Source organism: Canis lupus, chromosome 2, assembly GCF_048164855.1.
Source record: "Canis lupus baileyi chromosome 2, mCanLup2.hap1, whole genome shotgun sequence".
NCBI lineage: Eukaryota > Metazoa > Chordata > Mammalia > Carnivora > Canidae > Canis > Canis lupus.
Window position 1 is genome coordinate 38,361,843 of NC_132839.1, and position 26,831 is coordinate 38,388,673.

Here is a 26,831-nt window from a genome sequence, read left to right on the forward strand (position 1 = left end):
GGGGAGGTGAGTGGGGGCATGTGGTAACTCGGTAATGGGCATTGAGGAGAGCATGTGATATCATGATGAATTACTGAACTCTAGATCTGAAACTAATGATGTTCTCTATGTTAGCTAATTGAATTTATTTTTATTTTTTTAATTGACCTTAATTTTTTAATAATAAATTTATTTTTTATTGGTGTTCAATTTGCCAACATACAGAATAACACCCAGTGCTCATCCCGTCAAGTGCCCCCCTCAGTGCCTGTCACCCATTCACCCCCACCCCCTGCCCTCCTTCCCTTCCACCACCCCTAGTTCATTTCCCAGAGTTAGGAGTCTTCCATGTTCTGTCTCCCTTTCTGATATTTCCTACCCATTTCTTCTCCCTTCCTTTCTATTCCCTTTCACTATTATTTATATTCCCCAAATGAATGAGACTATATAATGTTTGTCCTTCTCCGATTGACTTATTTCACTCAGCATAATACCCTCCAGTTCCATCCACGTTGAAGCAAATGGTGGGTATTTGTCGTTTCTAATGGCTGAGTAATATTCCATTGTATACATAGACCACATCTTCTTTATCCATTCATCTTTCAATGGACACCGAGGAGGCTCCTTCCACAGTTTGGCTATTGTGGACATTGCTGCTAGAAACATCGGGGTGCAGGTGTCCTGGCGTTTCATGCATCTGTATCTTTGGGGTAAATCTCCAACAGTGCAATTGCTGGGTCGTAGGGCAGGTCTATTTTTAACTCTTTGAGGAACCTCCACACAGTTTTCCAGAGTGGCTGCACCAGTTCACATTCCCACCAACAGTGTAAGAGGGTTCCCTTTTCTCTGCATCCTCTCCAACATTTGTGGTTTCCTGCCTTGTTAATTTTCCCCATTCTCACTGGTGTAAGGTGTTATCTCATTGTGGTTTTGATTTGTATTTCCCTGATGGCAAGTGATGCAGAGCATTTTCTCATGTGCGTGTTGGCCATGTCTATGTCTTCCTCTGTGAGATTTCTCTTCATGTCTTTTGCCCATTTCATGATTGGATTGTTTGTTTCTTTGGTGTTGAGTTTAATAAGTTCTTTATAGATCTTGGAAACTAGCCCTTTATCTGATACATCATTTGCAAATATCTTCTCCCATTCTGTAGGTTGTCTTTTAGTTTTGTTGACTGTATCCTTTGCTGTGCCAAAGCTTCTTATCTTGATGAAGTCCCAATAGTTCATTTTGGCTTTTGTTTCTTTTGCCTTCGTGGATGTATCTTGTAAGAAGTTACTGTGGCCGAGTTCAAAATGGGTGTTGCCTGTGTTCTCCTCTAGGATTTTGATGGATTCTTGTCTCACATTTAGATCTTTCATGCATTTTGAGTTTATCTTTGTGTATGGTGCAAGAGAGTGGTCTAGTTTCATTCTTCTGCATGTGGATGTCCAATTTTCCCAGCACCATTTATTGAAGAGACTGTTTCTTCCAGTGGATAGTCTTTCCTCCTTTATCGAGTATTAGTTGACCATAAAGTTTAGGGTCCACTCCTGGATTCTCTATTCTGTTCCATTGATCTATGTGTCTGTTTTTGTGCCAGTACCACACTGTCTTGATGACCACAGCTTTGTAGTACAACCTGAAATCTGGCATTGTGATGCCCTCAGCTATGGTTTTCTTTTTTAAAATTCCCCTGGCTATTCGGCGTGTTTTCTGATTCCACACAAATCTAAAATAATTTGTTTAAATTAAAAAATGTGTATGAGAGACAGAGAGAGAAAAAGTGGAAGGATGAGGCAAGAAGTGTTGAGGGGATGGTTGAGTTGAAAATATTGATATTCATATGAAAATTTGATATTACCCTGAACAAGGCTTCAGAAACTAAAGGCATTTACAGAGAGACAAATTAATTAGAAATAGCCCTAAAACACTTATAGGGATTTAGTTTACAAACTAGGTGGCATTTTGAAAAAAATGGGGAAAAGATTAACTGTATTACAGGGATACACTATTACATACTTTTTGGCACAACTGACTAACCATTTGGAGAGGAAAAAAAGATGCATTTTTGCCATTTTCTGCAGTAAATGAATTCCAAGGAGTTAAAAGATGTAAACAAGTGAAACCATAAGAATTTAGAAGAAAATATGAGTACATTTATTTATAACCTTAGAATGGAGAAGGCCTTTTAAAACTGGAAACAAACAAACAAAAAAACTGGAAACAAATCCCAGGATCTACCAAGGCAAATATGGATAAATTGACAACATAAAACTTTAAACTTTCTATATGCTAAGAAATAACCAAATCAATAAATAACATCAAAAGATAAATAAATAAAAATATTTTCTAAACAAATTGGAATATTTTCAAGATATAAGAAAATTTCCAAAGTACACAGGCAAATTTATTAAGAGAAAGCCAAATAATCCAAAATTATGTAAAAGACATACATTTACAAAAACTGAAATTTCTAAAATATATCTGAAAGATATTCATTCATAATAAAATGAACTAAATCAGAATAACACTGCAATATAATTTTTCACCAGATTGGGAAAAAAATTAAGTTTGATAATACCCAGTACTGAGAAAGTTGAGTAATTGGCCTTTTCATTATACTTTTGTAGGTATATCCATTGATCAGTATTTGGAGGGTAATCTGGCAATATCTACCAAAACATTAAATGCACATAGCCTTAAATCCAGCAATTCTACTTCCACCTTAGAATTTATACCAAGATATGGTCATAAAAGTATGCTAAGATATAAATCAAGGATGCTAATTACAGATTTGTATATAAAAATAAAAACTGGAAATACTCTATATGTTAATTAATAGACTAACCAAAGAAATTATGTGCACCAAGACAATGGAATGGTAAGCAGCTATTAAGAAGAATGAGGTAGATCTTTATATGTTGTTATGGAAGGATAAAACACTAAGTGTAGAAAGCAAAATGTAGAGAGCTGTGCATAGCGTGAGCTGTAGTAAAGGAGTCTCTCTTCATGTTCCCTTTCTCCCCCTTCTGGCCTCCTCCTTTTCTTTTTCTTCCTTTCTGGAAATGGCCCCCAGTCCCCAGAAGTTCTTTCACTGGTAGCCCCTGTAGCCATTAACACTTTTCTTATTACATGTGCATCTTCTCCTTATTATTATTTTTTTAAATGGCAGAGTATTATTTGAGTGGTCAACATATAAACTACTTTTGTTTGCTTTTTAAAATATTTTTCTGTATAAAATACAAAATCAAAAAGGTTTTTTTTTCAAGAAAAAATGTTGTAGGGATTCATTTTGCAGTAGTAATAAGAAATGAAGCATTCTCTTTTTATCAAAACACTTCTACCTGTGTCTACAATAGACAGAAAAGAGAAAAAAGACTGTGCATTGTTCATCTGTCCCATGTAGAATGGGTGAACTCTGAGGACAACCCCGCTCCAAAGGGCATGATGCTAGAATGCCCTAACTTATCAGCCTTCTTGTCGTAAACAAGGTTTTAAACACTTTACTGCACACTCAGTGCTTAAGTGCCCCCACCCACACACACACAGCATGCACAAGCCTCCTTTCTCCTCAGTGCAAACAAATCTTCTCCGATTGACTTATTTCACTCAGCATAATACCCTCCAGTTTCATCCACGTTGAAGCAAATGGTGGGTATTTGTCACAAACAAATCCATGTGCATTACCCAGAAATGAGTGAAATAAATGGCTGGAGAAAGGTATGCAATTTTTTTGCTCTGAAAATCTAATCTCCCTCATAATATACCGATCTCAGGGGTTAGAAGCAAATTAAGGAACCCCAAGAGCTCCAAGCCTTCTGTAGTTTCGAGCTCTGATCTGTTACTAGATGAAACAACAGAACAGGAGAGATTTTGTTGTGTCTCCCTCTAATCTCATTAAAAAATAAGAAGACTGGGAAGAGGCAGAGTGATCAGTATCAGCTAGATAATGTAAGTGGAGAACTGTGTCACCATATGGGTTTAAAATATCAGAAAGGGGGACAGAACATGAAAGACTCCTAGCTCTGGGAAGCGAACTAGGGGTGGTGGAAGGGGAGGTGGGCGGGGGGTGGGGGTGACTGGGTGGCGGGCACTGAGGGGGCACTTGACGGGATGAGCACTGGGTGTTATTTTGTATGTTGACAAATTGAACACCAATAAAAATAAATTTATTAAAAAATAAAAAAAATTAAATTTTCCCTTGCTTTCAAAATGCTTATCTCCAATGAATCTACCTGTTCAAGCCATCTTTCTTGGCTAAAGCTGGGGTAGTTGAGCTGTGGGAAAGCAGATCCCTAAATGCAAGAGACTGAGTTACTGGTTGTACAGCCTGCCAGCCCCTCCTGCTGCCTTCCACTGGCATTTCATCCAGGAAACCACTGGCCACATCATCTCCTTCCCAGTTCCTGTCATACAAGGAACCAGAAGAGGTCCCAGACTCTGCCCCCTGGCCTTGATACATAAAGAAAAGCATAGCATACTTTCACTTTATGTTGTGCATTTGTATGTACCCACACATTTATTCTAAGACTAATCAACTCTAGTACATGAGAAGCATCTAATAAATTATTAAAACAAAACAAAACATATAGCTGATTTAATTTAACTTTAGCTATTACATTGGGCTGATAATTCTAATAGAACTCTATTTGTCCTTTGGGTTTTTCAGAATAGAGCGAAGTCAATTCCCCAGTGTCTGAGGGTAGCACAGGAAGTGTGGAAGTCACCTGGGATCTCAGAAATCCCTCTGACTTGCCCAGAGCTGGTCCTAGTTCAGAATCAACACATATCTGTGTCCTCCATGATTCCCCCCACAGGGTAGGTTGGCAGAAATCAGGCTGGTAAAAGCACAATGTCCAAGGCCAACTATCTCTCTCTCTTAAAATGTAGGAACAGTGTAAAATTGTTTCTGTCTGCCATGTCTGGTAGAGGAAAACAAAATCTGAATTGCAGAAAAAAACAACAGGTTTTAAGTTTTAGTTTTGTTTCCTTTTACCAATTATTTGAATGAATCTAGTGAGTGTGGTTTATTACTATTACTACTTTCAATCTAGGTTTATAAACAGGCAAAAGCATATGCTGAATTTTCATGTAGACTCTCTTGGCAAGTGACATGCAGGCATGCAACCAACTGTACAGGTCTCCCCTGGCAGTCCTGAGCCAACCTGACTTCTCTGAAGGGCTCACCAGACTTTGGAAAATGGGAAAAATGACCTCTCGTTGGTGCTGGTGACCCCATGGACGTCCCAAGAATATCAAGTAGACCATCTGAGAGGATTAAAAAAAAAGCGTGCTGAGATCCTATTACTGAAAATAACAAGGTAATTCTAATTAACATGACTAGCAGCAAGCGCAACGGGTAAATCAGCATCCTCACGTCTAGTGTGGCTGTGGGATTAGCACCCCAAATTCTCCCCAAGCCAACTGCATCGCCTGTCTGTGCTTTTCCTACATGCTGGGGATCAGGACCAGGTTAAGCAAAGTCTTTGGATACTGCCTCGACGAAGTTTGGAGCTGACATCAGGATGCCGATGGTGCAGATGATGGTGAAGACAGAAAAGGCCATGAGACACAGGCGGTCCACCACGCAGGCCGCGAACTTCCACTCACTGCAGATGGCATCACTCTCGTCCTGGCAGCGGAAGCGGTTGGCGATGTATCGGATCTCCTCTAGGATCTTGGCCAGATCCGGGTCTCCCTCCGAGGGCTGCCCGCCATGCAGGAGGTGCTCGTCGTGCGTGGGGGAGCAGGCCATGCGGCCACACACGACACCGGAGTCGGGGGTGGGGGCACAGTGCACACCATCCAGGCCACGGAAGCCGATGTAGAGCAGGTTGCCATTGGTGGTAGGCGGCCCTGCCACTGCGCTCATCTCCACACTGGCCAGGCTGCAGCGGCGCTGCTTATGCTGGCAGGCTGGCCGTACCTTGTCTTCCCCCGGCCTCTTCATGCGCAGGAACCATGCACACCAGTTCAGAAGGATGACTCTGGTCTGGGGAGACAACAGGGCAGTTAGGGGTGGACAGGAAGTGAGCATCAGCTGATCCTGATCCCAGCCCTACTAGGTGGATCCTGGGAGTGACAGGCCCCCACCACTTCCCAGGTGAGCCTACACAGGCAAGCAGTGCCAATCAATGCCTTACAATGGTTGAGTCACATGTGAGCCTAGAGTAAATCAACGCAGGAAGTCATCCTACAGATGAGCTGAATTCTCAGTGGCAGACAGGCTGTAGTCTCAGGGCAGACAGGCATGTCGGAGGAGAGGGCTAGCTTGCAGAAAGAGCCCTGCCTGAGCTGTGTGAACAAGACAAGTCACTTTCTCTTTCTAGTCTTTCCTCATCTGTAACTAGCGTCCATCATACCTAAGTGCCAGTGAGGTACCCTGGTATGTCATGGCACTCTTATAGGGGCACACCCCTGGAGATTTAAAATTGTTTCAAGGGCAACCCTATGATACCTATCAGATGCTGCATGATCCCCTAGCTGGGGCAGTTCAAACTATAACATCAGGTCCCTTGCAATGATAGCATATCATTGCAAAGCAGGTTTTTGTTGTCCTGATCAAAAGCAAGTGCCAGGGGATCCCTGGGTGGGTCAGTGGTTTAGTGCCTGCCTTTGGCCCAGGGCGCAATCCTGGAGTCCCGGGATCGAGTCCCACATCGGGCTCCCGGCATGGAGCCTATTTCTCCCTCCTCCTGTGTCTCTGCCCCCCCCATGTCTATCATAAATAAATAAATCAATATTTAAAAAACAAAACAAAAGCAAGTGCCAAGAATGTCAATGTGGAACAGAAAATGAGGGTGCGTGTGCTGTACCAACAGGTGCCAAGTGGCCAGTCATAAGTACTTATTAAGTCGTTTTGACTAATGTAATAAAGAAAGCCATTAGGTATTTCTTTTGCCTTAGGGGCTATGAAAAAAATCCTTGAGACACTGAAGGTGCTGTGAACCAGGGAAGTTTGGGAACCTTCAGCCTGATTCATTAGGCTGCAGTGGAGACTAAGATGATATGCGGGAAAGTACTTGGAAAAATATAAAGCAGGAGCTGGCAGACTTATGGACCACATAATAAAGTCCATAAGGCCTCTTATGCAACTACTTAGTTCCACTAATAAAGTACAAATTAGTCATGAAAACATGTGAAGAAGCAAGCGTGGCTTTTTTCTGGTAACATTTTATTTGCAAAAGCAGCTCGCAGGCTGCATATCACTGCTGGGGCCACAGTTTGCCAATCTCTGGTTTGAAGTGCTTTATCAACATACATTGCCTACTTGCATAGAAGACACTGGAGAGAAATCACTGAGATTTCTTATTTTTCCCTCTAATGAAAAGAAAGAGCCATGTGAGGCCATGATCCAGGTCAAAAAAAAATTTGCAAGCTTATTTAGACAAGTATATGAAAAGTGTGCCCTTTCCCTGAGATTACCCAGATAATGGTTTTAATTTTGATTTATGATTGTGGGTGAATTCCATGAGCAACACAACAAATATGTTTCCCACCTGCAAGTACAGGCAGTAAGTTGTGAAGTTCATGTCTGTAGCACTTTTTAATGGCATCTTATCAGAGATAACTGCAGTAGACCAGTCTGGAGACAAGCAATGAAAAGAAGGCGAAAGAGCAAATTCACTGCAGCTGTAAAGAGAACTGGGTGATGGGCGTTAAGGAGGGCACATGATGTGATGAGCACTGGGTGTTCTAGGCAACTGATGAATTACTGAACTCTACATCTGAAACTAATGATGTACTGTATGTTGGCTAATTGAATTTAATTTTTTTTTAAAAGATAACCCTTTGTTCACAGCAGATAGCATTCTATATATATGTTGCCTACACCCTATGGACAAACCTCCAGAGCCTGGAAAAGCCTGTCTGCGTACCCAGGAGGATTTTCCATGATCAGTAAGGAACAGGAACAAACACATGGCCTCACATGAATCCAAAGGTCAGTCTGGCCTTCCACAGGAGTCTCAGAATACATGCCATCTCACTTGGGCCTCTTAGGGGCTCTGAGTATAATGAGTATATGAGTAAGTATAATGCCTCCACCCATTTTACAGATAAAGAAACTGAGGCTTCAAAAACCGTAATAAATTGGCTCAAGGTCTTATTGTAAGCAAGTCACCTATATCTTTAGGCTGCCACAGCTCATTTAAAGAGTCTATGAAGTGTTCTTCAAAACTCCTGTGACTCTAGCCCATGCCCCACTTCAAAGGCACTGGAAGATTGGACCAGAGCTCAAAGGAATACATTGGGCAATGAGTGCGTCTTAACCCTGGGGTAGCTGTACACATGGAGTGTGTGTGTGTATTGGGGGAAAGGGTCTGTGCATACCCTGGAGCACATTTCAAGCTAATGTGATCCACACTACCAATGATCCACACACTATTCCATGGCCTGAATCATTAGCTTTCAAGGCTACAGCATCTCAAGAGATGAAATGATCCTCTTGGCACTTATCAAACTGCTCATGACCTCTTCTGTTAGGTTATGGTTTTGTGGTTAGCTGCGTAAATGTCACATAAAGCCAGGCACCAGCAGTATCTTCTTCATAGAAACACATCATAATAAAAGTCCTTTGGAGGTTGTTTATGTTTCCAATACACATAGAAAGAAAGAAAAATGCAGTTGGCTCCATAGATTGAAAATGAGCAGTACAAGCTTCATATTTCATTTGTAGCCATTGGTTTTAATACACGCCTGTGCTGATCGGTGAAAAATTAGGATATGCTTTTAATTAAGATTTTTTTCTGGACAGTAAAGTATTATCAGGCCATTAAATATGGTTTTGTGTCTTCATGTCTTAAACATAAATAATAATATGTGGTGTTAGTTTTACACTTGCATAAACAAACATTTGAAGGATAATGAAGAAATTACTTAAAATGACTATCAGTATTAGTGTTGGAAGCACAGTGAGGGGCAGGAGTGAGAGCAGGATTTCCTTTCCTGTAATTTACTTTTATTTTGACTTTTGAAACATGTCAATGTATTATCTATTTCAAATGGAAGCAGGGTAGACAGAAAGTGTGTCAGGGTTATAAAAGTCAGATGACATTGTAGGTGAATGTCTGCCAAAGTGTCCCAGCTTTTAATGGGGGGCTCAAAACAAGCCCACAGACTGCAGTGATGTGACATGTGTGGGAGATAGCACCATTTCTGAGAGCTCACTCCACTGCTGATGCAATGAGCTTTGAGAGAAAGTCCTTTTTAAGTGTAAGCATTTGCTGTGGAAAAGAACCCAAGAGAACACAGTAACTTGGTAAGGTCATTTTTTTTTATTTGGATCTTTCCTAAATTCACTTTTTGGTGACTATAAATTGTTGCATAATGAATATTTTTAGAAGGCCTGGGCACTCCCTGTTCCTGGAGGTTATAAAATGCACCTTACTCCTTGCACCTGCATGTAGCACGTTGGTGAGTCTTATACTCCCTTCTGAACTTGGATGCAAGGTTGTAAGTCTCCAAAGCAAACAGGCTTGTTTTGACACAAGAGGGCTCCTTTAGCTCCTACCATCCCTAGGCCATGCTCTCTGGGCAAGAAGACCAGAAAGTTTGCAGGGCCCAAGTAAGAATCAGGGGTGGGAAGCATCCCTCCCCTGCCTTGGGTAAGGGGTCCCAGTATGCTGAGGTGAGGAAAGCCCAGGCCATGTTTGACCCTAATCAAGGTTTCCCGAGTCTCAGATGAGGATAGGCATACAGCTTCAGGTACTGGACTCCAAAGGAGCACAGTATGTGGTTGGATAAGCATCCACCCACATCCCAGTGCATGGTGCTAAGCAGATGCTGGGAAGGTGTGTGGTGTTCCCTGGGCTGACACAACAGGCTGTTAGGTTCAATTGTTTATTTTTCATCCTTTTGCTTTTATCCTATCCCTCTTCCCCACCGGTAACCACTAACCTTTATTTTATAGGCCTGTGGTAAGATGACATTCCTACGTGAATTGACTACATGTATTATTACATGGCTCACTCTCCCTTACCCTTTTCACTCCTCGTTCTGTTTAGAAGATCCAACCACATGGATGAGTGCTTATGTCGTCTGTTGCTTTCAACCACTGCACAGTTCTCCACAGTGTATATGCAAAAAGTAGTTTTATAAACACTATGGTAGCAAAATATACAGAGTGGTCAGTATGTGAACCCTGTTCTGGAACATCAGATTACAAGAACAGTGCCATGGACCCCTAAAAGCATGCTCATCATAACTATCCTCTATACAGAGATAATGCAATGATGCAGAGAAGTGAGGAGGTATGGGAAGTACTGCTCTTTGTTTAGGAACACCTAGCTGTTTGTGGGTTTTTAAAATAGACAATTCATCCATGGAGCCTCCCCTGGGGATGGCCCCTGACTTCCTGTGGTGAAGGGCAGAGGAACGGACCCACTTGGGCATCTTGCCACCGTCAGGGTCATGGTGGTGATACTGCAGCACAATCACTGTCACGACCACGGAGAGGCCCACGATGATCATGGTGCTGGCAAAGTACTGGGCTGCAGAGACAAGAGACACAGGGTGAGACATGGGGCCTCCATGGCACAAGCATCACAGTGTGGCAGGCAGAGCCCAACACCAGTCTCTGCCTGCCTGCCTGGGACTCAGTGGCAAAGCCTAGAGCAAGGTAAGGCCACCTCTAGGCCTGCAGACCCCCCCCCCCCCCCCGCCGCCAACATTCCCAGCAAGGAGAAGCTGTCCTAGAGCAAGGAGACCCACTTTCCCATCCACACAAGCGGCCTGGCCTAGCTCACTACCCTCTTGTGAACTCTGTCGGCCTCCTCCTTCAGTGAGGGTTAACAGTGCCTCATAGGATTCTGACAAGTTTATTCCCAGGAGAAAAGTGTGGACAGTTATGGGAACTGAAAACACTGGGGTAGTGAGGGTGTGGTCCTCATCATGATAACTGTAAGCCAGGAACATGATGGAGGCAGTGATGTGGAAAGGGCACACCTGGGCATCACCAGAGGGATACCTAATTACTCTGGAAAGTGAGTCTGGTCCCATCTAATAAGAGCTAGGAGGAGATGTTAGTTGTCTGAGGAAGATGTGAAAGTGACTTTCGTGGCTGAGAAGTTTCAGCTCTGATGGGTAAGGATGCATTTTTCCCCCTTGGCCCAGGTGAGAAGCAGCATTGAGCATCTGAAACAGCTCTCCCCTAACCCACTACCCCACCCATGAGTTTAGACATCTATGAGTTTAGACAGGCTACTTGGGCTGTCTGGGCCTCAATTCTTCACCAGCATAACAGAGATGGCAATGCCTTCCTTGCAGGGCTGGTGCAGGAATGAGAAATTATATGAGCCAAGGATGTAGAAGAAAGCCTAGAAAAAGGAAGACATTCTTTGATTGGCAACTTTTATTATTAGACCTTCAGTGTGGCTTTCAGCTCCAGGGGGCTGAGCTCTAAGAAGAGAATATCCTGGTGTGGAGGCTAAGTGCATGGCCACACACTTGGTTAAGAATGCCTCCTTCTCTCCAGGCAGGAATGAACTCTCTGTCCCCCATGGGAACCAAGAGGTACCTATGAAAAGCTGCCAGAGATGGACATTTGAGACTTCAAGTTAGCACCAGAAACCTCTAAGTAGTTGAAGGAGAGTGAACAAAACTGTGACTGCTATAGGTTGAGCTGTGGCCTCCTCAAATGCATATGTTGAAGCTCTAACCCCTGGTACCTTAAAATATGACTGTATTTAAGGACAGAGCCTTTAAAGAGGGGATTAAGTTAAAATGGGGTCCTTAGAGTGGGTTCTGATCCAATCTGACTTGTGTCCTTACAAGAGGTGAAATTTGGATACAGAAAGGAGTACCAGGGATCCACCCAGAGAGGAAAGACCATGTGATGGCACAGAAAGAGGGTGGTCATCTACAAGTCAAGCAGAGAGGCCTCCAAAGATATCAAACCTGCTGGCACCTTGATCTTAGACTTCCAACCTCCAGAACTGAAAGCAAATACATTTCTGTTCTGTAGGCTATCCCTACAATTTTATCATAGCAGCCTGAATAGACTAATACAAAGACCCGTGGAGGTATCCAGGGTCAAATAATCTCAACAACATCAGAGGCCTACAGCATCCCATCTTTTTAGACATGGGCTAAGCATCAACCATGCCTTTTTCCCACTGGGTCATTAGTCAAGGCAGGGCCTGGCAAGTGCCCTGTAGAAGGTGCTTTCCATTGCAAGTCTCTATTAAAAGCATTGTGTTGGAAGATAGGAAGAGTGGCTCAGACCGTCAGGTTGAAACATGGTTCTTTGCCCCCTGGATGGTAGTGAGACCCACTGATAGGAACACCCACCAAGGCTTTTAACACCAACAGTCTCTCTCTCTCTGGCCAAAATATGACACATTAAGGGAACTCACAAAAAAAGAGCCTTGGCCTCCTAGTTTGTGAAGCCTAGGGGTATCTGTGTATGATAAACAGGCTCCCATACTCCTACCCTCCCTTACTAACCACACAGGGTGGCCCTCAGGTGGCATGGGCCAACAGAAATAATCACAAACTCTGTTCTTCTTTCTGAACTCCATCACCAAACTGGAGTAGTGATTTTCATATTAAATCTAATATCCACCGTTAGAATGTTTCCTTCCCATTCTTAAAACTGGCTTGGGGGTCTGGTTCCCTGACCAGGAGCAGAATCCTGGCTGTAGTGTAAAGAGTACCAGATCCTGACCACTAGACCACTGCGCACCCCTCTGTATATTCTTGCCTATTCTAATCCAGAGAGATGCATAGCCACAAATGATGCTATCTCCTATTTTGGCCATTCTGCCCTGGGCAGGAGGTCATGCTTTATATCTGTCTTGGCCAAAACATATTTGTCCTGTTTACATTTCGTCACAAGCTTTAACTTTATCCAGAGACATCGAGGTATCTCAGGAAACAAGGGCCAGGAGTTAAAATGTGAGCCCTTCCCATTCTGACAAAGGATTTGTAGAAAAACAATAACTCAAGATAAAGAAACAAATCTCTAACAAATCTTAAAGAAAAAAAATCTCTGGCTGCAGAACAAGTGTGAAGGGGAGAACAATGGGAGGAAGGGTACATTTCCGCATCTTCAAGCCAAACCACAAATCTGGACTCCCTGCACTCCCCTTATATATGCCCAGGTGAGCAGAGGCCATGGTTCACTCTGAACAGTTACAGCAAGTCACTCCCTCTGGGCGTGTGGCTGTCCAGGATATAGACAACAGGTTTCTGCTCTGTGCCTGTGCTAGGAAATTCTGGGCACTCTCTAAGCCTATGTCTTCAAGAGAGGCCTGACACTTGCTTACCTATCAAGGGCACCGAGTCAGATGTCGCAGGCATGATCTCAGCCACCAGCAACATGAAGACCGTAAGAGAGAGTAAAACTGTTATCCCTAAAACATAAACACACAGCAGTGCCTGAGACAGAAGACATGATAAGGCTCAATTCCATCTAACTGTGCCTAACCTGAGATTCAAAGAACTAGAGAGGTGTGGAGGAGCGGTCAGTGACATCCTGAAACCAAATGCAGGGTTATCTGTATTTATGGGCATGGCCATTTTTCTGGGGACTGTTCAGATCATTTACCAGAGTCCCAGATGGAGGTAAGTTTGGGAACGAGAACTTTAGAACAACAATACACAAACGGTTACTGAACTTAACAGAAATATCTCTCATTTTCTTAATTATATTAGGATTGAGAAGTAGTTATGTATAGCAGGGAGAAAAAAATGCAATCTGAAGATCTGACTTATGGTCTTGATTTCGCTGCTTACGAGCTATGTGACTGTAGATATGGGTTTGAGGATGATTTCTATATGTACTAAATATGACCTTTAGTAACTCTTTAAGATGTTGAGAAATTAATTTCACCATTCTAAGTATTAGTTTTCTTATCTTCCTATTGGATAGTTGTAAGAAATTACCCTGTGTATGGCAATATACAGATTAGCAAACTAATACTAAACTAACTGTTTCCTGTCCCTAACGAATGCCAGCCAGCTGCCACCAAGAAACAGGATGGGGTGGCAGGAGAGAAGAAAGTAAGGTACCTCAGGACAGAACCCAGTGGTCTCTTCCTGGGCATTCCTATCTTCTGTGGAAGATCAAAGAATCCTACAGATTCTCCAGAGGGCATGGGCATCTAACATGGAGTCTAAATCAGGAGCCCACAGTCTCGGGGAGATGCCCTGCACTGGGAGGTCAGTGTGTGATGCACCAGGCAGGCTTTGTAACATCTCTGCACCCAAGCCATGACATGTCCTGCACTGTCCACAGTGATCCCTACAGAGCTGACCTCACATCAAGGCCCTCCCATCCTGTCTCAGACTTCTGCCCAAGATCAGGACACTCACCCAGGGAAATCTTCTCCCCTGAATCTGCAGGGAGCAAGAAGACAAGGAGGGCTAGCGCAGAGATAAGCACACAAGGGATGAGCAGGTTGAGGCCATAGTAGAGGGTCCTGCGGCGAATGGTCACTGTGAAGGTGACATCTGGATAGGGCTCTTTGCAGCACTCATAGAACTTCTCACTCCGCTTGCCTGGGATTCCTCCATGAGTAGCAGGGGAAAGGAAGCATGTCTGAATAAAATTACCCTGCTTGTTTATTTTAATGGGTATATCACACAAACAACCATGGAGTTTGTTAAATGCTAAAAAACAAACAAACAAAAAACACCTGGGTAATCAGTGTTTGAATAAACTTTCTTTCTGGTTTATTAGAGTTATTCAGGAATGTCTTAATGATCCTGGAGCAAATTGGGGGAATTTTTTTAATGAGTTGGAACTAGATGTGGTATATAGTGAACATCTGTGATCCCCTCAATATTTGTATGTTGAAATGCTAACCCCCACAGCAATGATATTTGGAGATGGAGCCTTTGAGGGGAGCAGTGGGATTATTGCCCTTACAAGAGGCCCAGAGAACTCCCTACTCTCTTCTGCTACATAAGAATATAGCCAGAAGACACTGAAGACAGCCATTCAGGAACCAGGAAGTAGGCCCTCAGCAGACATTGGATCTGCCAGTACCTTGATGTTGGATTCCCAGCCTCCAGAGCTGTAATAAATAAACTTATGTTGTTATAAGCCACCCAATCTATGGTACTCTGTCATAGCAGCCTGAAGGGACTAAGACACCATGATTATAAATAATAATACACTATAAGCTTTAGATTATTATAAATGTAATTATTGTTTTCTATTTAAAATCATCAAATATAGGTTCCCATGAACTGCAATTTTCTGTCCAACCTGATTTTAGGAATCGAATGGACTCTAATAGTACAGGGACACCTATACCAGCAATGACTTGTTTAAATAGCTGCACATTTCTCATGGAAAGCCCTGAGTTTTCTAATTGTTTTTTGTTTCTTATTGTATAGCTCTTAGTAAATTATAGAGATTGCTGCAGGGATCAATAAATGCTGACACTAAAACGCAGAGTGAAAAATCCCTAACTTTTAAAGCCAGCACAGGAATAAAAGTGGCTTCCTGCAAGGTTGCTAGTCTCATGTCTTTTCTGGGCTTACCCACAAGGTCCCATTCTCCATTTGGGATGTAGCCACTGATGTCTGCCTCCTGCATCTGCAGATCCAAGGACCACCCTCCATAAGACCAGGACCCAAACTTCAGCTTGCACTGCTGCACATCAAAGGGGAACCAGCGCACATCGATGTAGCAGGAGCTCTTGAATATGCCTATGTGGGCAACAAAGCAGTTGGAAAACTGATATGGAAGGGGACTGAGCTGGGCTTTAAATACATAGCAGTCTTACACTGCTGGTGGGAATGTAAACTGAAAGTTTGGAGATTTCCATAAAAATTAAAATAAAACTACTATATGATCCAGTGACCCCAATTCTGGGTATATATCCAAAGGAAACAACATCACTATCTGGAAGAAATATCTGCACCTCCGTGTTCATGATATTCACTGCAGCATTATTTGCAATAGCCAAGGAACAGAAACAAGCTAAGTATCAATGGATGGATGAACAAAGAAAAGGATTATCAAATCACACACACACACACACACACGGACACACAGACAAAATGGAATGCTAGTCAACCTTTTAAAAAGATGGAAATCCTGCCATTTGCAATACTATGGATAAACCTGGAGGGCATTATAATAAGTGAACTAAACCAAAGACAAATATTGTATGATCTCACTTACATGTGGATTTTGGAAGAAAAAAAAAGCTAAACTCATAGAAACAGTGAGTTGCCAGGGGGCTGGGGAGGTGGGGAAGTGGACAGGGGCTGGTCAAGGGGTACAGACTTTCATTTAAAAGAGGAGCAAGTTCTGAGGATCTAATGTACAGCATGGTGACTCTAGTTAACAATGCTGTATACTTGAAATGTGCTAAGAGAGTAGAACATTCTCATGAAAAACAAAACAAAGCAAAACCCAACCATGGGAGGTAAAGGATGTATTTATTAACTTGATTGTGGAAACCATTTTACAATGGATATGTATATTAAGTCAGCATGTTGTGCACCTCATCACATTTTCATTTGTCAACTATATTTCAATAAAGATGGAAGAAATTTTTAAATAAAAATGAGTAAATAAATACAGAGCAATCCCTTGAGTTTCTAACCTCATATGCTGTTTATAATATGCAGTGTCTATTCCTCCTGGAAAGGGTAGGCAAGTTAAATGATAAATTATTTTTTTGATATTCAGTATGTCTTTTTGGTCAGTACCTCAGGCACACATTGTTCTGGCTCACCTGTGTTCTCTTCAAGAAGAGGAGATGTAGGCTCCTGGGCCTTGAGATTGAGTGTGACTACAGAGGCCTTCAGCCCCTCCTCCTCCTCCAAACTACAGGCAGACCTGTCCAGAACAAGCTTGGTCTTTTTTGGAAAGTCTCTAAAGAGGAAGCTCTGATGAAGCTTCATTTGTCTTTTAAACTTCAAAAACAATACCCACCATGTTTTGTTGAAGACTATTCTAAAGGATTTCTGGGCAAAGAATTAGACATTCTGTAAACTTGCTCATACCATGCATCTTCAAACTCTAATAAGAGAAAGTAAAGAATGTTAAAAAAAAAAAAAATCCCAGAATAACTGATAAAAATGATGAAGGGTTTAGAAGCAGAATATAAAAGGGTTTAGAAGCAGAATATAAAAGGGATGTGTGTATGTATGTGTATGTGTGTGTGTTTGTGTCTCTGTTTAGTGAGGAGCTGGGTGTGCATTTCCTTAGGTTAAAAATTGAGAAAAAAGGGGAGAGGGTTGGAAGGAAAAAAATTGAGAAAAAAAATACAGGGGCACCTGGGTGGCTCAGTCCATTAAGCATCTGCCTTCAGCTCAGGTCATGATCCAGGGTCCTGGGTTTGAGCTGCACATCAGGCTTCCTGCTCAGTGGGAGTCTACTTCTCCCTCCCCTTCTCCTTCTGCCCCACTCCCCTGCTCATGTTCTCTCGCTCTCTCTCTCTCTCAAATAAATAAATAAAATCTTTTAAAAAATTGAGAAAACTCTTGGTTATCTAGAAATATATGTGGAGGATAATTTTAACTCATGTAGATTCTAGACTAAGAACAGAACAAAGACTGATAGGTTTAAGTTGAAGACAGTGCTTGGATACAAGGAGCTTCTAATGAGAAGGGTGTCTTCAACCTAAGACAAGCTGGAGGTGAATTTCTGGCAGGTTATGGAGAGGAGGACAGATAAACCCCCTCCAGTAACTTATGCCCATGGGCTCCACGAGGTCCAGAAAAAGGCCTGAAGGCAGGAGAAGGCACAAAGAACTAATGGTTCCTCTCTTCTGGGGACTGGGTCAGTGCTCTGTATATTTCTACTATTAAATTAAAAAAAAAAAAAGAAGAATGAATGGAGGAAGGGATTCAACAGCCTTGCCAACACTAACCCTCGCGCCCCACAGCCAAGCCGGGGAAATTTAAAAAACTTTCCTGTCCTTTCAAGTTCCTTTAAGTAGATATGATGTACACCCAATGTTCATAGGGAAGCTACAGACACTGCCCTCCCATTAATGGGCTAGATCCCCCCAAACCCACATGCTTGTAGAAAATGTAACTCTAGGGGCTTCTGGGTGGCTCAGCAGTTGAGTGTCTGCCTTCAGCTCAGGTTGTGATCCGGAGTCCTGGGATTGAGTCCTGCATCGGGGTTCCTGCAGGGAGCCTGCTTCTCCCTCTGTGTGTTTCTGTGTTTCGCCTCCCTCTGTGTGTCTCTCATGAATAAATAAATAACATCTTAAAAAAAGAAAAGAAAATGTAACTCTACCTAATTGAATTATTCCATTTCTACAAAACAGCCAGAGAAGGAGAATCTCTAGCGATAGAAAGTAATCAGTGGTGGCCTGGGGCTGGTAGTGAGGTGGGTCTTAACTGCAGATCATCAAAAGGGATTTTGTTGGGGTGATAAAAAAAAATGCTCTAACACTAGATTTTGGTAATGGTTGTACAATTCTGTGAATTAACTGAAAACCACTGAACTGTGCACTTGAAATGGGTGAATTGTATGATATGTAAATTGTACAACAAAGCTATTAAAAATTAAAATATGAAATAAAAAGAAAGGTAATTTCATTACCAAAGTCTCTATTTCAAATCTTGCACCCAAAGCACCTTTTTTTCTTTTGCTTGTGCTTGGTTGCTTGAACAGAACAGCATCCCAGATAAGTTCTACCAGACCTAGGGCACACGCTGGCTGCCCCAGGCCAGGAGCTCCCTTAGGCTCCTGCCAGTGTAGGGGAGACTGCCACACCCACACTCACAGCACAGCATGCCCTGTCCTTCCAGGCTCCTGGAGCCACAGAGGCTGGGACACAGGAATGAAGCACAGAGGGGACTGCTGTACCCAGGCAGCCTGGAGCTTAGAAGTGCTGCTTCTTGTAGCTGAAAATAGCCTCAGCCTTCAAAACAATCTGCAGCACCATATTCTTGTATACTGATGACCACCGGAGATTGTTTTCTAAAACAGCCCTCATAATAGAAATTGCAACTTACAGGCTAGGGAAGAAGAATGTAAGTGTGTGTGTATGATGGAAGACTCATCCCATAGCCTCAGTCCCCTAGGGGCCTGCTGTGTGGCAGAAAGTATGCTTGGGCTGGGGGATGGGTGAAGGAACAGGGGAAGTAGCAAGGAAGCACAAGTTTTAAGGCAGAAAACTGAAAATCTGTGTTTCTTCAGTCCATACAAACATTGGGAGGTATTTGCCTTTGATGGGTTTAATCACTCACTCGTGCATTTATGACCAGATGGGCCAGGCACCTGGTTGACTAGTGGTGGTTCTATGGTTTGTAAACACACTATCTGCCCACAGGATGCTTATCATCTGCTAATGAGAAAGAATGTGTAAGCAACAAGTCAGGAGACAAGGCCAGCTTTGCAGTGTGCTGTGAAATGAAGGTGTGAGACTGGGATTTACTGCAGCAGAAATGCTCTGGTGTGTGTGGTATGTGGGGAGTGTGGTTGGTGCTTGAATGAATGTATGTGGATGTGTGTGTAAGAGATAGGTATGTGGGGTGTATATGTGAAGTATGCGGTGTATAATATATATGTGGTGTGGGGAGGTTACTTGTATGTGAATTTGGTATGGTGTATGTGGTGTATAATGTGTTGGTAGGTGTATGGATATGGTATAGGTGTGTGTGTGGTGTTTAGTGTATGTATGTGGGGTGTGTGGCTACTGTGAATGTGTGTGGATATAATAAGAGATATAATAAGAGAAAGTAAATGTGTGTGGAAGGTATGTATGTGGGGTGTATATGCGAGGTATGTGGTATAGGTGTGTAGCATGTGTGTGGTATATAGTATGTGTATGTGGGGAGTGTAGTTGGTGTGTGAATGTGTGTGAATATGTGTGTGGAGGGTATATGTGAGGTGTGTGGTATAGCTGTGTAATGTGTGTAATGTGTGTGGTGTGTAGCATGTGCATGTGGGGGGTGTAGTCTGTGAATGTGTGTGGATGTGTGTGAGGTGTATATGCAAGCTGTGTGGTATAGGTGTGTAGCATGTGTGTGGTATGTAGTATGTGCATGTGGGGGTGTGGTCAGTGTATGAATGCGTGTGGATTTGAGTGGGAGGTAGGCATGTGGGTGTATATGTGAGGTGTAATGTGTGGGGGTGACAGGTATGTGGATATGGTGTGAGGTGTGTGTGTGTGTACTGGTGTTGAGGTGGGAGTTGGCTGAAGACTGCCTGGGAGCAGGAAGTTAAACAGTTGCAGAGGGGGAGATAATCCTGGAAAACAATGTAAAAAATATCATGTATAAGATTTTTTAAACTACTAATATCTGCCTCACAGCATAAAACCCAGGTTCCTCATGCTCTGTATTATTCAGTGAGCAGTCCAGGGCCCAATGAACTGAGAGAAATGAGGAGCTGGTGGGAAAAAAATCGATCCCAGGAAGCAGTTAACCATCAACTGGTGGCAAAGAAGAGAAGCTCAGTCAGGAATAAGGCACTAATGAGCCCCACTTTGAAACCACTTGCTCTTATATATAACACACTTGTTTGTTAATGCACATGCTCAAGAAGCCAGCAAGTCCATCATCGTGCCCTCAGCACCTGGGGAGCAGAAACTGCCAAGATGATATGTGGTCTGGCGGGAGGTGAAATGGCCATTGGAAATAGAGTAGGGAAGTGCCAGGATGTTTGGCTTGCAGGCTGTAAGGAGAACCAGGAGTGATCTGCTGAGGGAGACCTGCTTTAGCTGTGGATTAACTTTAAAGAACACTTGGCACACAATAAGGACATATAATACACATTGGCAAAGACCCTTTGAGCCAAGACAAAAATAAGGATGATGGCATTGTCGTGTTCAGGAAACATTTGTGAACACAGAGGGGAAGAAAGCAGGAAGGGTTGGGTGTTAATGAGGCAAAGGATGCCCACCACTCCTGTGAGCATGTCAGGACTGGTGCCTGAACTCACTTCAACTAACTACAGGAGGACAAAGGAAGTGGATCTTACCTGGAGGGAGGTACTGGCAATGCCCAGAAGAATTAACTAACACGTTGGTGTGGAATGTGGCATCGAATCGCTCATCAGCACTAGAAACATGAAAAGGATTTCATGAGTCAGCACTGCCAGGCGGTGGACTCCCAGTGCCCTTAGGTCTGTCCTGACTGCAGCTAGAATGGCTTTGAGAAGTACTACTCGGACGTCTGGATGGCTCAGTCGTTTAAGTATCTGCCTTTAGCTCAGGTCATGATCCCAGGTCCTTGGATCTAGTCCCACATCAGGTTCCTTGCTCAGCAGGGAGCATGCTTCTCCCTCTAGCCCTCTCCACTGCTTGTGCTTGCTTGTTTTCTCTCTCCTTCTCAAATAAAATAAAATATTTAATTTTTTTTAAGTGCTATTCTTCATCCTCAGGTCATGCCAACACCATTTGCAGCTGGCCTGGGAGATCTTCTCAGAGCACAGGTTGGTAGCAGCCAATGTCCACCCCCACACACACCCATTTCATATGCACTGTTATTTTCATATGCACATAAAACAAAGTTTTCTTAGCCAAACTTAAACCTGAAGACAATTTCATTGGACATCAGCAGATAAGAAATTTCTCTATATATAGGAGATAAAGGGTGGGTAGAGGCACTCTGTCATTGACAGCCCCATGAGGGCAGGGATTTTGACCCACTATCTTCAAAGCTCCAGTTCCAGCCTCCTGAATGCATCTAACTCGATTGTACTTAACCAATGCATCTTGAATGACTGAGCTGCAAGCACAGGAGGCTGCTGGGCACCAGCAGAGCCCAGAGGCATCCTGGGCTCCATGGTTGGCAATGACAGGAAGGAGGGCAGGTGAAGAGAGCAGAATTAGGTACAGGTTTTAGACAGTTGCACCCTAGCCCCCTGTGTGTTCATGTTCAGAACCTCCCACACCCAGGAGTTACCAACTTGAATAAAGGGGGTGGGAGGAAGATACAAAACAGGAAAAAAGAACAATTAAAGCCAATAGCCCTTATTATCCACATCTTTTATCTTCCGTATTCTGATGCTTTGCTGACCCTGGAGAAACTGTCCCCCCTACCTGGCCCCTGCCAGGGTGGCCAGTTTCTAGAAATAGGAAACAACTTGCTTACCAGCGCATCTCTCAAATGCAAACCATCTAATCCAGAGCCTATACCCTAGCCATCTCCTTTATCAAGGTCTCACACTCCAGCCTTCTATCCCTCTGTCCTAACAACCTTAAGGCCAGGTACCAAACAACTAGTGACAGCCCCTATGATCCAGAGCCCACTGAAATTCTTCAAACTAGCCAATCCTAACCCTGCTCACCCTGTCTTGCCAGTTCCAGTCCATGGAAGCCACAACAACAGCTCTTTTCCATCTAAGATGATGTAATCAACAAAAGGAATAAAAAATTACTCCTTAAAAAAGTAATATCCTCACAGAAATTCAAGAGAATACTGCATTGAGACAAAACGAAGAGCAGTATGAAAGTTAAATATGATTTATGAAACAATTTTTTATCAATAGGTGGGAGGTTTGGCTGAGAAGAATCACAGAGATGACATGTAGGACAGAGATGAGGCAAGCCTCCAGAGTACAAGACCAGGGGAACTCACTCAACAGAGGCTGGAGAGACAACAGGGCAGGAAACTAGCAAAGAAATCACACAGAGAAATGCTAGAGCTGAAAGATACCAGTTGAACATGAAGGCAAAGGGAGACGCTTTCAAGAATACTAAGGCCTCAGAGAGTTTGTGTGTATTTAACGTATATTTTCTTGGTCATAGATTTGAGGATGAGCGCTAGGAAAATGAAGGTGAATACTGAAAAAAAAAAAAGGAAATAAACTTTTGGACTACACCTAGGGATCAAGATAATGGATTTGCATGATGAGCTATGCAGGGCTTAGAAAAGGTGGGGTCTTACAGCAAGACATGAGGGGTCTCTGAGGAGAGCAAAGTAGAGTTAGAGCAATGGAGAAAACAAGCTGGGAAACATTATGGATTCTATTAAGGACACATTTTTTTTTTCTTAAGTTACCATAATAAGTAAGAAAAAAAAATCAACCAGAAACTTCAGGGGAAAAAAAAACTATACAAAAAAGTCAGGGTTTGAATATGAAATAAAAATGTGATGTAGTGCAGAGGAAGAAGGAAGGGATACATATGAGGCTGCCTTAAAAGGATAATCTTTTGAGAGGAAGGACATACCTACCTCCTTACTTGCAAGCACACAGTGAGAGGGAGGAGGAGGCAGGCTCAAGATGCAAATATCTTTGCTTGACTGTGGTCTGTACCCAACTGTCTCAATGAATCACATGATAAACAGTGACTAGGAACAAAATAGCTGAAAAGGTGGATCTTCACAAAATCGCTCTAGATCATACCATAATTTGCAAACTAGGTTCTCTGGATCCGTGAGATTTTCTGGGTATGCTCTGGAGTTGATTCCATAAATGTAAACTTAGTGTAAATGTTGATAGTGTAAATGTTGATTCCGATATTCTCTTTTCCTTGTATTCTAAAATAGTAACACAAGTCCAAACACACTCAAATGACTTCTACAAAATTTTAACTTCAAACTAGAAAACCAATGGATCAATACATGTGGCTCATTTAACTCCTTTTTGGCTGAAAGTTAAACTAAAACGTCTCTTTCCATGCCTGTGCCTGTATTTGAACCTCTTGTAAATGAGTCATCCAGTAAGATTTCAGTTTTGCACACTCTTTTTAAAGAAATCCACATTTGAGCCTCCAATTCCAGCAAAGAACCTGCACCCTGCTGCCCAGCACAGAACTGGCACCTGTTCCCACCACTGTAGCTGCAACAACTGAAAGTGTCATATGATGCATGACACAGGATGCATAGTTTTGCTTATTTTAAGCTTGGGTTTCTTCTTGCTGATTTTTATATTTATAACAAAGACTATGAGCATCTGTTAGATCAGTGACTTAATTCTGGAAAGAAAAAAAAAAAAGAATTCCTCCAAGCTCTTCCTCCACACATTTGGATCAATTTAATTGAAGAGACTCTTGAGATCACAAGACAAATGAGTAAAAACAAGATAAAAATCTGTTTCCATTAACAACAGTTTACCTGTGTGACTCACTGATTTCTAAACAGTTAAACCAAAATAGAATGGGGAAAAATCAGAGGGGAAGACAAACCATAAGTGACTCTTAAGTCTGGAAAACAAATTCAAAGTTGCTGGAAGGGTGGCAGTAGGTGGGGGGATGGGGTAACTGGGTGATTGCATTAAGGAGGGCACATAATGTGATGAGCACTGGGTATTATATGTAACTGACCGAATTATTGAAAAGGACATCTGAAACTAATGATGTACTGTATTTTGGCTAATTGAATTTAAATTAAAACAAAAACAGAATATTGAGATAAACACAACTGTTAACACTGTTATCGATATCAAAATTCAAATCTTAATATTCATTTTGGCAGTTTTAGGGTTCTTTTCTATTTTATACATAAATGATATAAAAGCAAACTGCTGTAATAATTGTATGCTAATACCGCTTTATTGGCTTTGGCCATTAGAACTGGAGATAAAGTTTGTTTGTAAAAGGTCTCTATGGCTAAAGGCTGAGGCTGAACACAGCTGAACCACTGCCATGACACAGGAGGTGAGCATCAGTACTGTTTGTCTCATGGACTATGTGCGTGCAGCAGATAGTGACCATGAGGGCGTTATGATAACACCGATAATCATGGGAGCTGGGGTGGGCCCACAGAACTTGGTTCACTCCTCTGCTCTGATGTGCTTGTGAAACCTTCTGTTATTAAGCAGTCTGAATATATATACTGCTTATGTACTTAAGACATGATGTACCCTCTGAGTTCTTGAAGACTCAGGCACCTGGCAACCTCATTCCCTTTGACAGCTCCTCTTTCCAGCTGCCTGGGTCCTTGTCCCAGGGCAGACAAGCTTCCACTTGATATGGGGAGAACTCTAGGAGCACCCCCACCACCAATGGGGGAACAAGGGCAAGGGGGCCTTGGTCAATGAAAATTGACCATGGAAAGGAGGCATATTTAGCCCAGTTATCCAGAGTGCAGATCCTACAGTCTTAGTGTGGTGGTCAGGAAGAAAAGGCAGCTGGCCAGGTCCTAAAGATGAGCCTAACTCCAGCAGGTGGAAAGGAAGGTTGGTACATCCCCCACAGAATGCATGGTCTGATTACATACCTGGAGGTAAACTAGACAAAAGGAAGCTTCATGAAGCTGTGGTTTGCCTGGACACTGGGGTGGAGTGAGGTGTTGGCCTAACACCTTACCTTAACACTTACCTTAGCAGTAAGGCTAGCATCAGGCTTGGAAGCAAACTAAGGGTGGCCATGCCTGTGGGACCCAGGGTTCAATGCTTACAGAATTAATTGCAAGCTGTGCTTTCAGAAGTCAGTGAAGGCATAGGCAGGCAGAGGTGAACCTGGGAATCCTGGGATTAGATTTCTTTCTGTCCTCCATCCCCCTGGGTGTTTGGTTCCACCCCTGGCTCCTGACCTGGGAAGCAGAGCCTCTGAACCCAGTTCAGTGCAGCCTTCTGCTCAGCCTGCCTGTAGCACTGACCCCCCACTGCCAATCATGGAGAAGCTCAATCCTAAGCCCAGGAAAAGAAGGTGACCATACCATTCACAGAATCACCTGGCCAAGATCCTGGCTGTCAGTGCCCCAAGAGAGAAGAAGAGGATGACCAATCATCAAGGAAGCCCAGAAAGACCAACCCCCAACAGGACACATGTTCACTAAACTAAGACTTTGTGTACAGGTAATACTGAAGGATTAGGAAAAAATCCAGGGTCACTGTGCTGTACTGAAGAGGGCACTAGGTGTGTGGGCTCATGATCACTCTAATGAATAAAGACTAATGTGCAGCCCATCCTGTCTCCTCTGAACTCACATCATCCTTGAAAGAGAGACAGAAGAGCAGAAGAGAAGAAAAATGATCTCCACTGTTCTCACCACAAAATGAAATAATGATTATGCAATTTGATGTGATAAAGGTGTTAGATAATGCTAGAGTGGTAAACATATTGCAATATACACACAATTCAACACACTGCACACAGTAAACTTACATAAGGTTATATATCAATTATATCTCAATAAAAGTAATAAAATAAAAATATTGGAAGAAAAAAGTAAAGGAGGAAGATAGATCCAATCTATCTCAAAAGATCTAAGGTATCATTTATTTTAATCTTTTTGGGGGGATACCACAAAACTTTTCTTTTTTAATAATAAATTTATTTTTATTGGTGTTCAATTTGCCAACATACAGAATAACACCCAGTGTTCATCCCGTCAAGTGCCCCCCTCAGTGCCCCTCACCCATTCACCCCCACCCCCCACCCTCCTCCCCTTCCACCACCCCTAGTTCGTTTCCCAAAGTTAGGAGTAGATGTGGCATATGTATACAATGGAATATTACTCAGCCATTAGAAATGACAAATACCCACCATTTGCTTCGACATGGATGGAACTGGAGGGTATTATGCTGAGTGAAATAAGTCAATCAGAGAAGGAAAAACATTATATGGGCTCATTCATTTGGGGAATATAAAAAATAGTGAAAGGGAATAAAGGGGAAAGGAAAAAAATGAGTGAGAAATATCAGAAAGGAGACAGAACATGAGAGACTCCTAACTGGGAAAAGAACAAGGAGTAGTGGAAAGGGAGGGGGGCGGGGGATGGGGGTGACTGGGTGATGGGCACTGAGGGAGGCACTTGATGGGATGATGCTATATGTTGGCAAATTGAACTCAATAAAAAAATAAAAATAAAAAAATAAAAGAATTTATTGCTTTAAAAAAAATTCTTTAAAGAAAAACTAGCTGTCAAGACACCTCTGATGTAAGGTACATCCCGATGTCAGAGGGAAAACAGACTATTTACAATAGATTAATTTGTTTCATAAGAAAGTAATGAGTCCTCTTTTGATATTTTGATTTAGTTCTGTATTTTACTCTAAG

General features: G+C 42.6%; 1 protein-coding gene across 9 annotated transcripts in view; it reads right to left on the reverse strand.

Moving 5' to 3' along the window:
• Nucleotides 1-2,095: 2,095 nt before the first annotated feature.
• Nucleotides 2,096-26,831, reverse strand: part of CHRNA7 (cholinergic receptor nicotinic alpha 7 subunit) — a 129,091-nt gene continuing 104,355 nt past the window's right edge. For 5 of the 9 annotated variants that reach the window (XM_072795792.1, XM_072795769.1, XM_072795763.1 and 2 more), the window contains 6 exons: nucleotides 20,864-20,943; nucleotides 15,451-15,618; nucleotides 14,275-14,571; nucleotides 13,227-13,313; nucleotides 10,342-10,451; nucleotides 2,096-5,953 (listed from right to left, as the gene is read on the reverse strand). In XM_072795792.1, the coding sequence (XP_072651893.1) occupies nucleotides 5,435-5,953; nucleotides 10,342-10,451; nucleotides 13,227-13,313; nucleotides 14,275-14,571; nucleotides 15,451-15,618; nucleotides 20,864-20,943 (1,261 nt within the window). In that variant the 3' untranslated portion in view covers nucleotides 2,096-5,434. Of the gene's footprint in view, nucleotides 5,954-9,221; nucleotides 10,452-13,226; nucleotides 13,314-14,274; nucleotides 14,572-15,450; nucleotides 15,619-20,863; nucleotides 20,944-26,831 lie in introns of those variants that run through there. The other 4 variants (XM_072795778.1, XM_072795802.1, XM_072795781.1 and 1 more) reach the window with 4 other exon arrangements.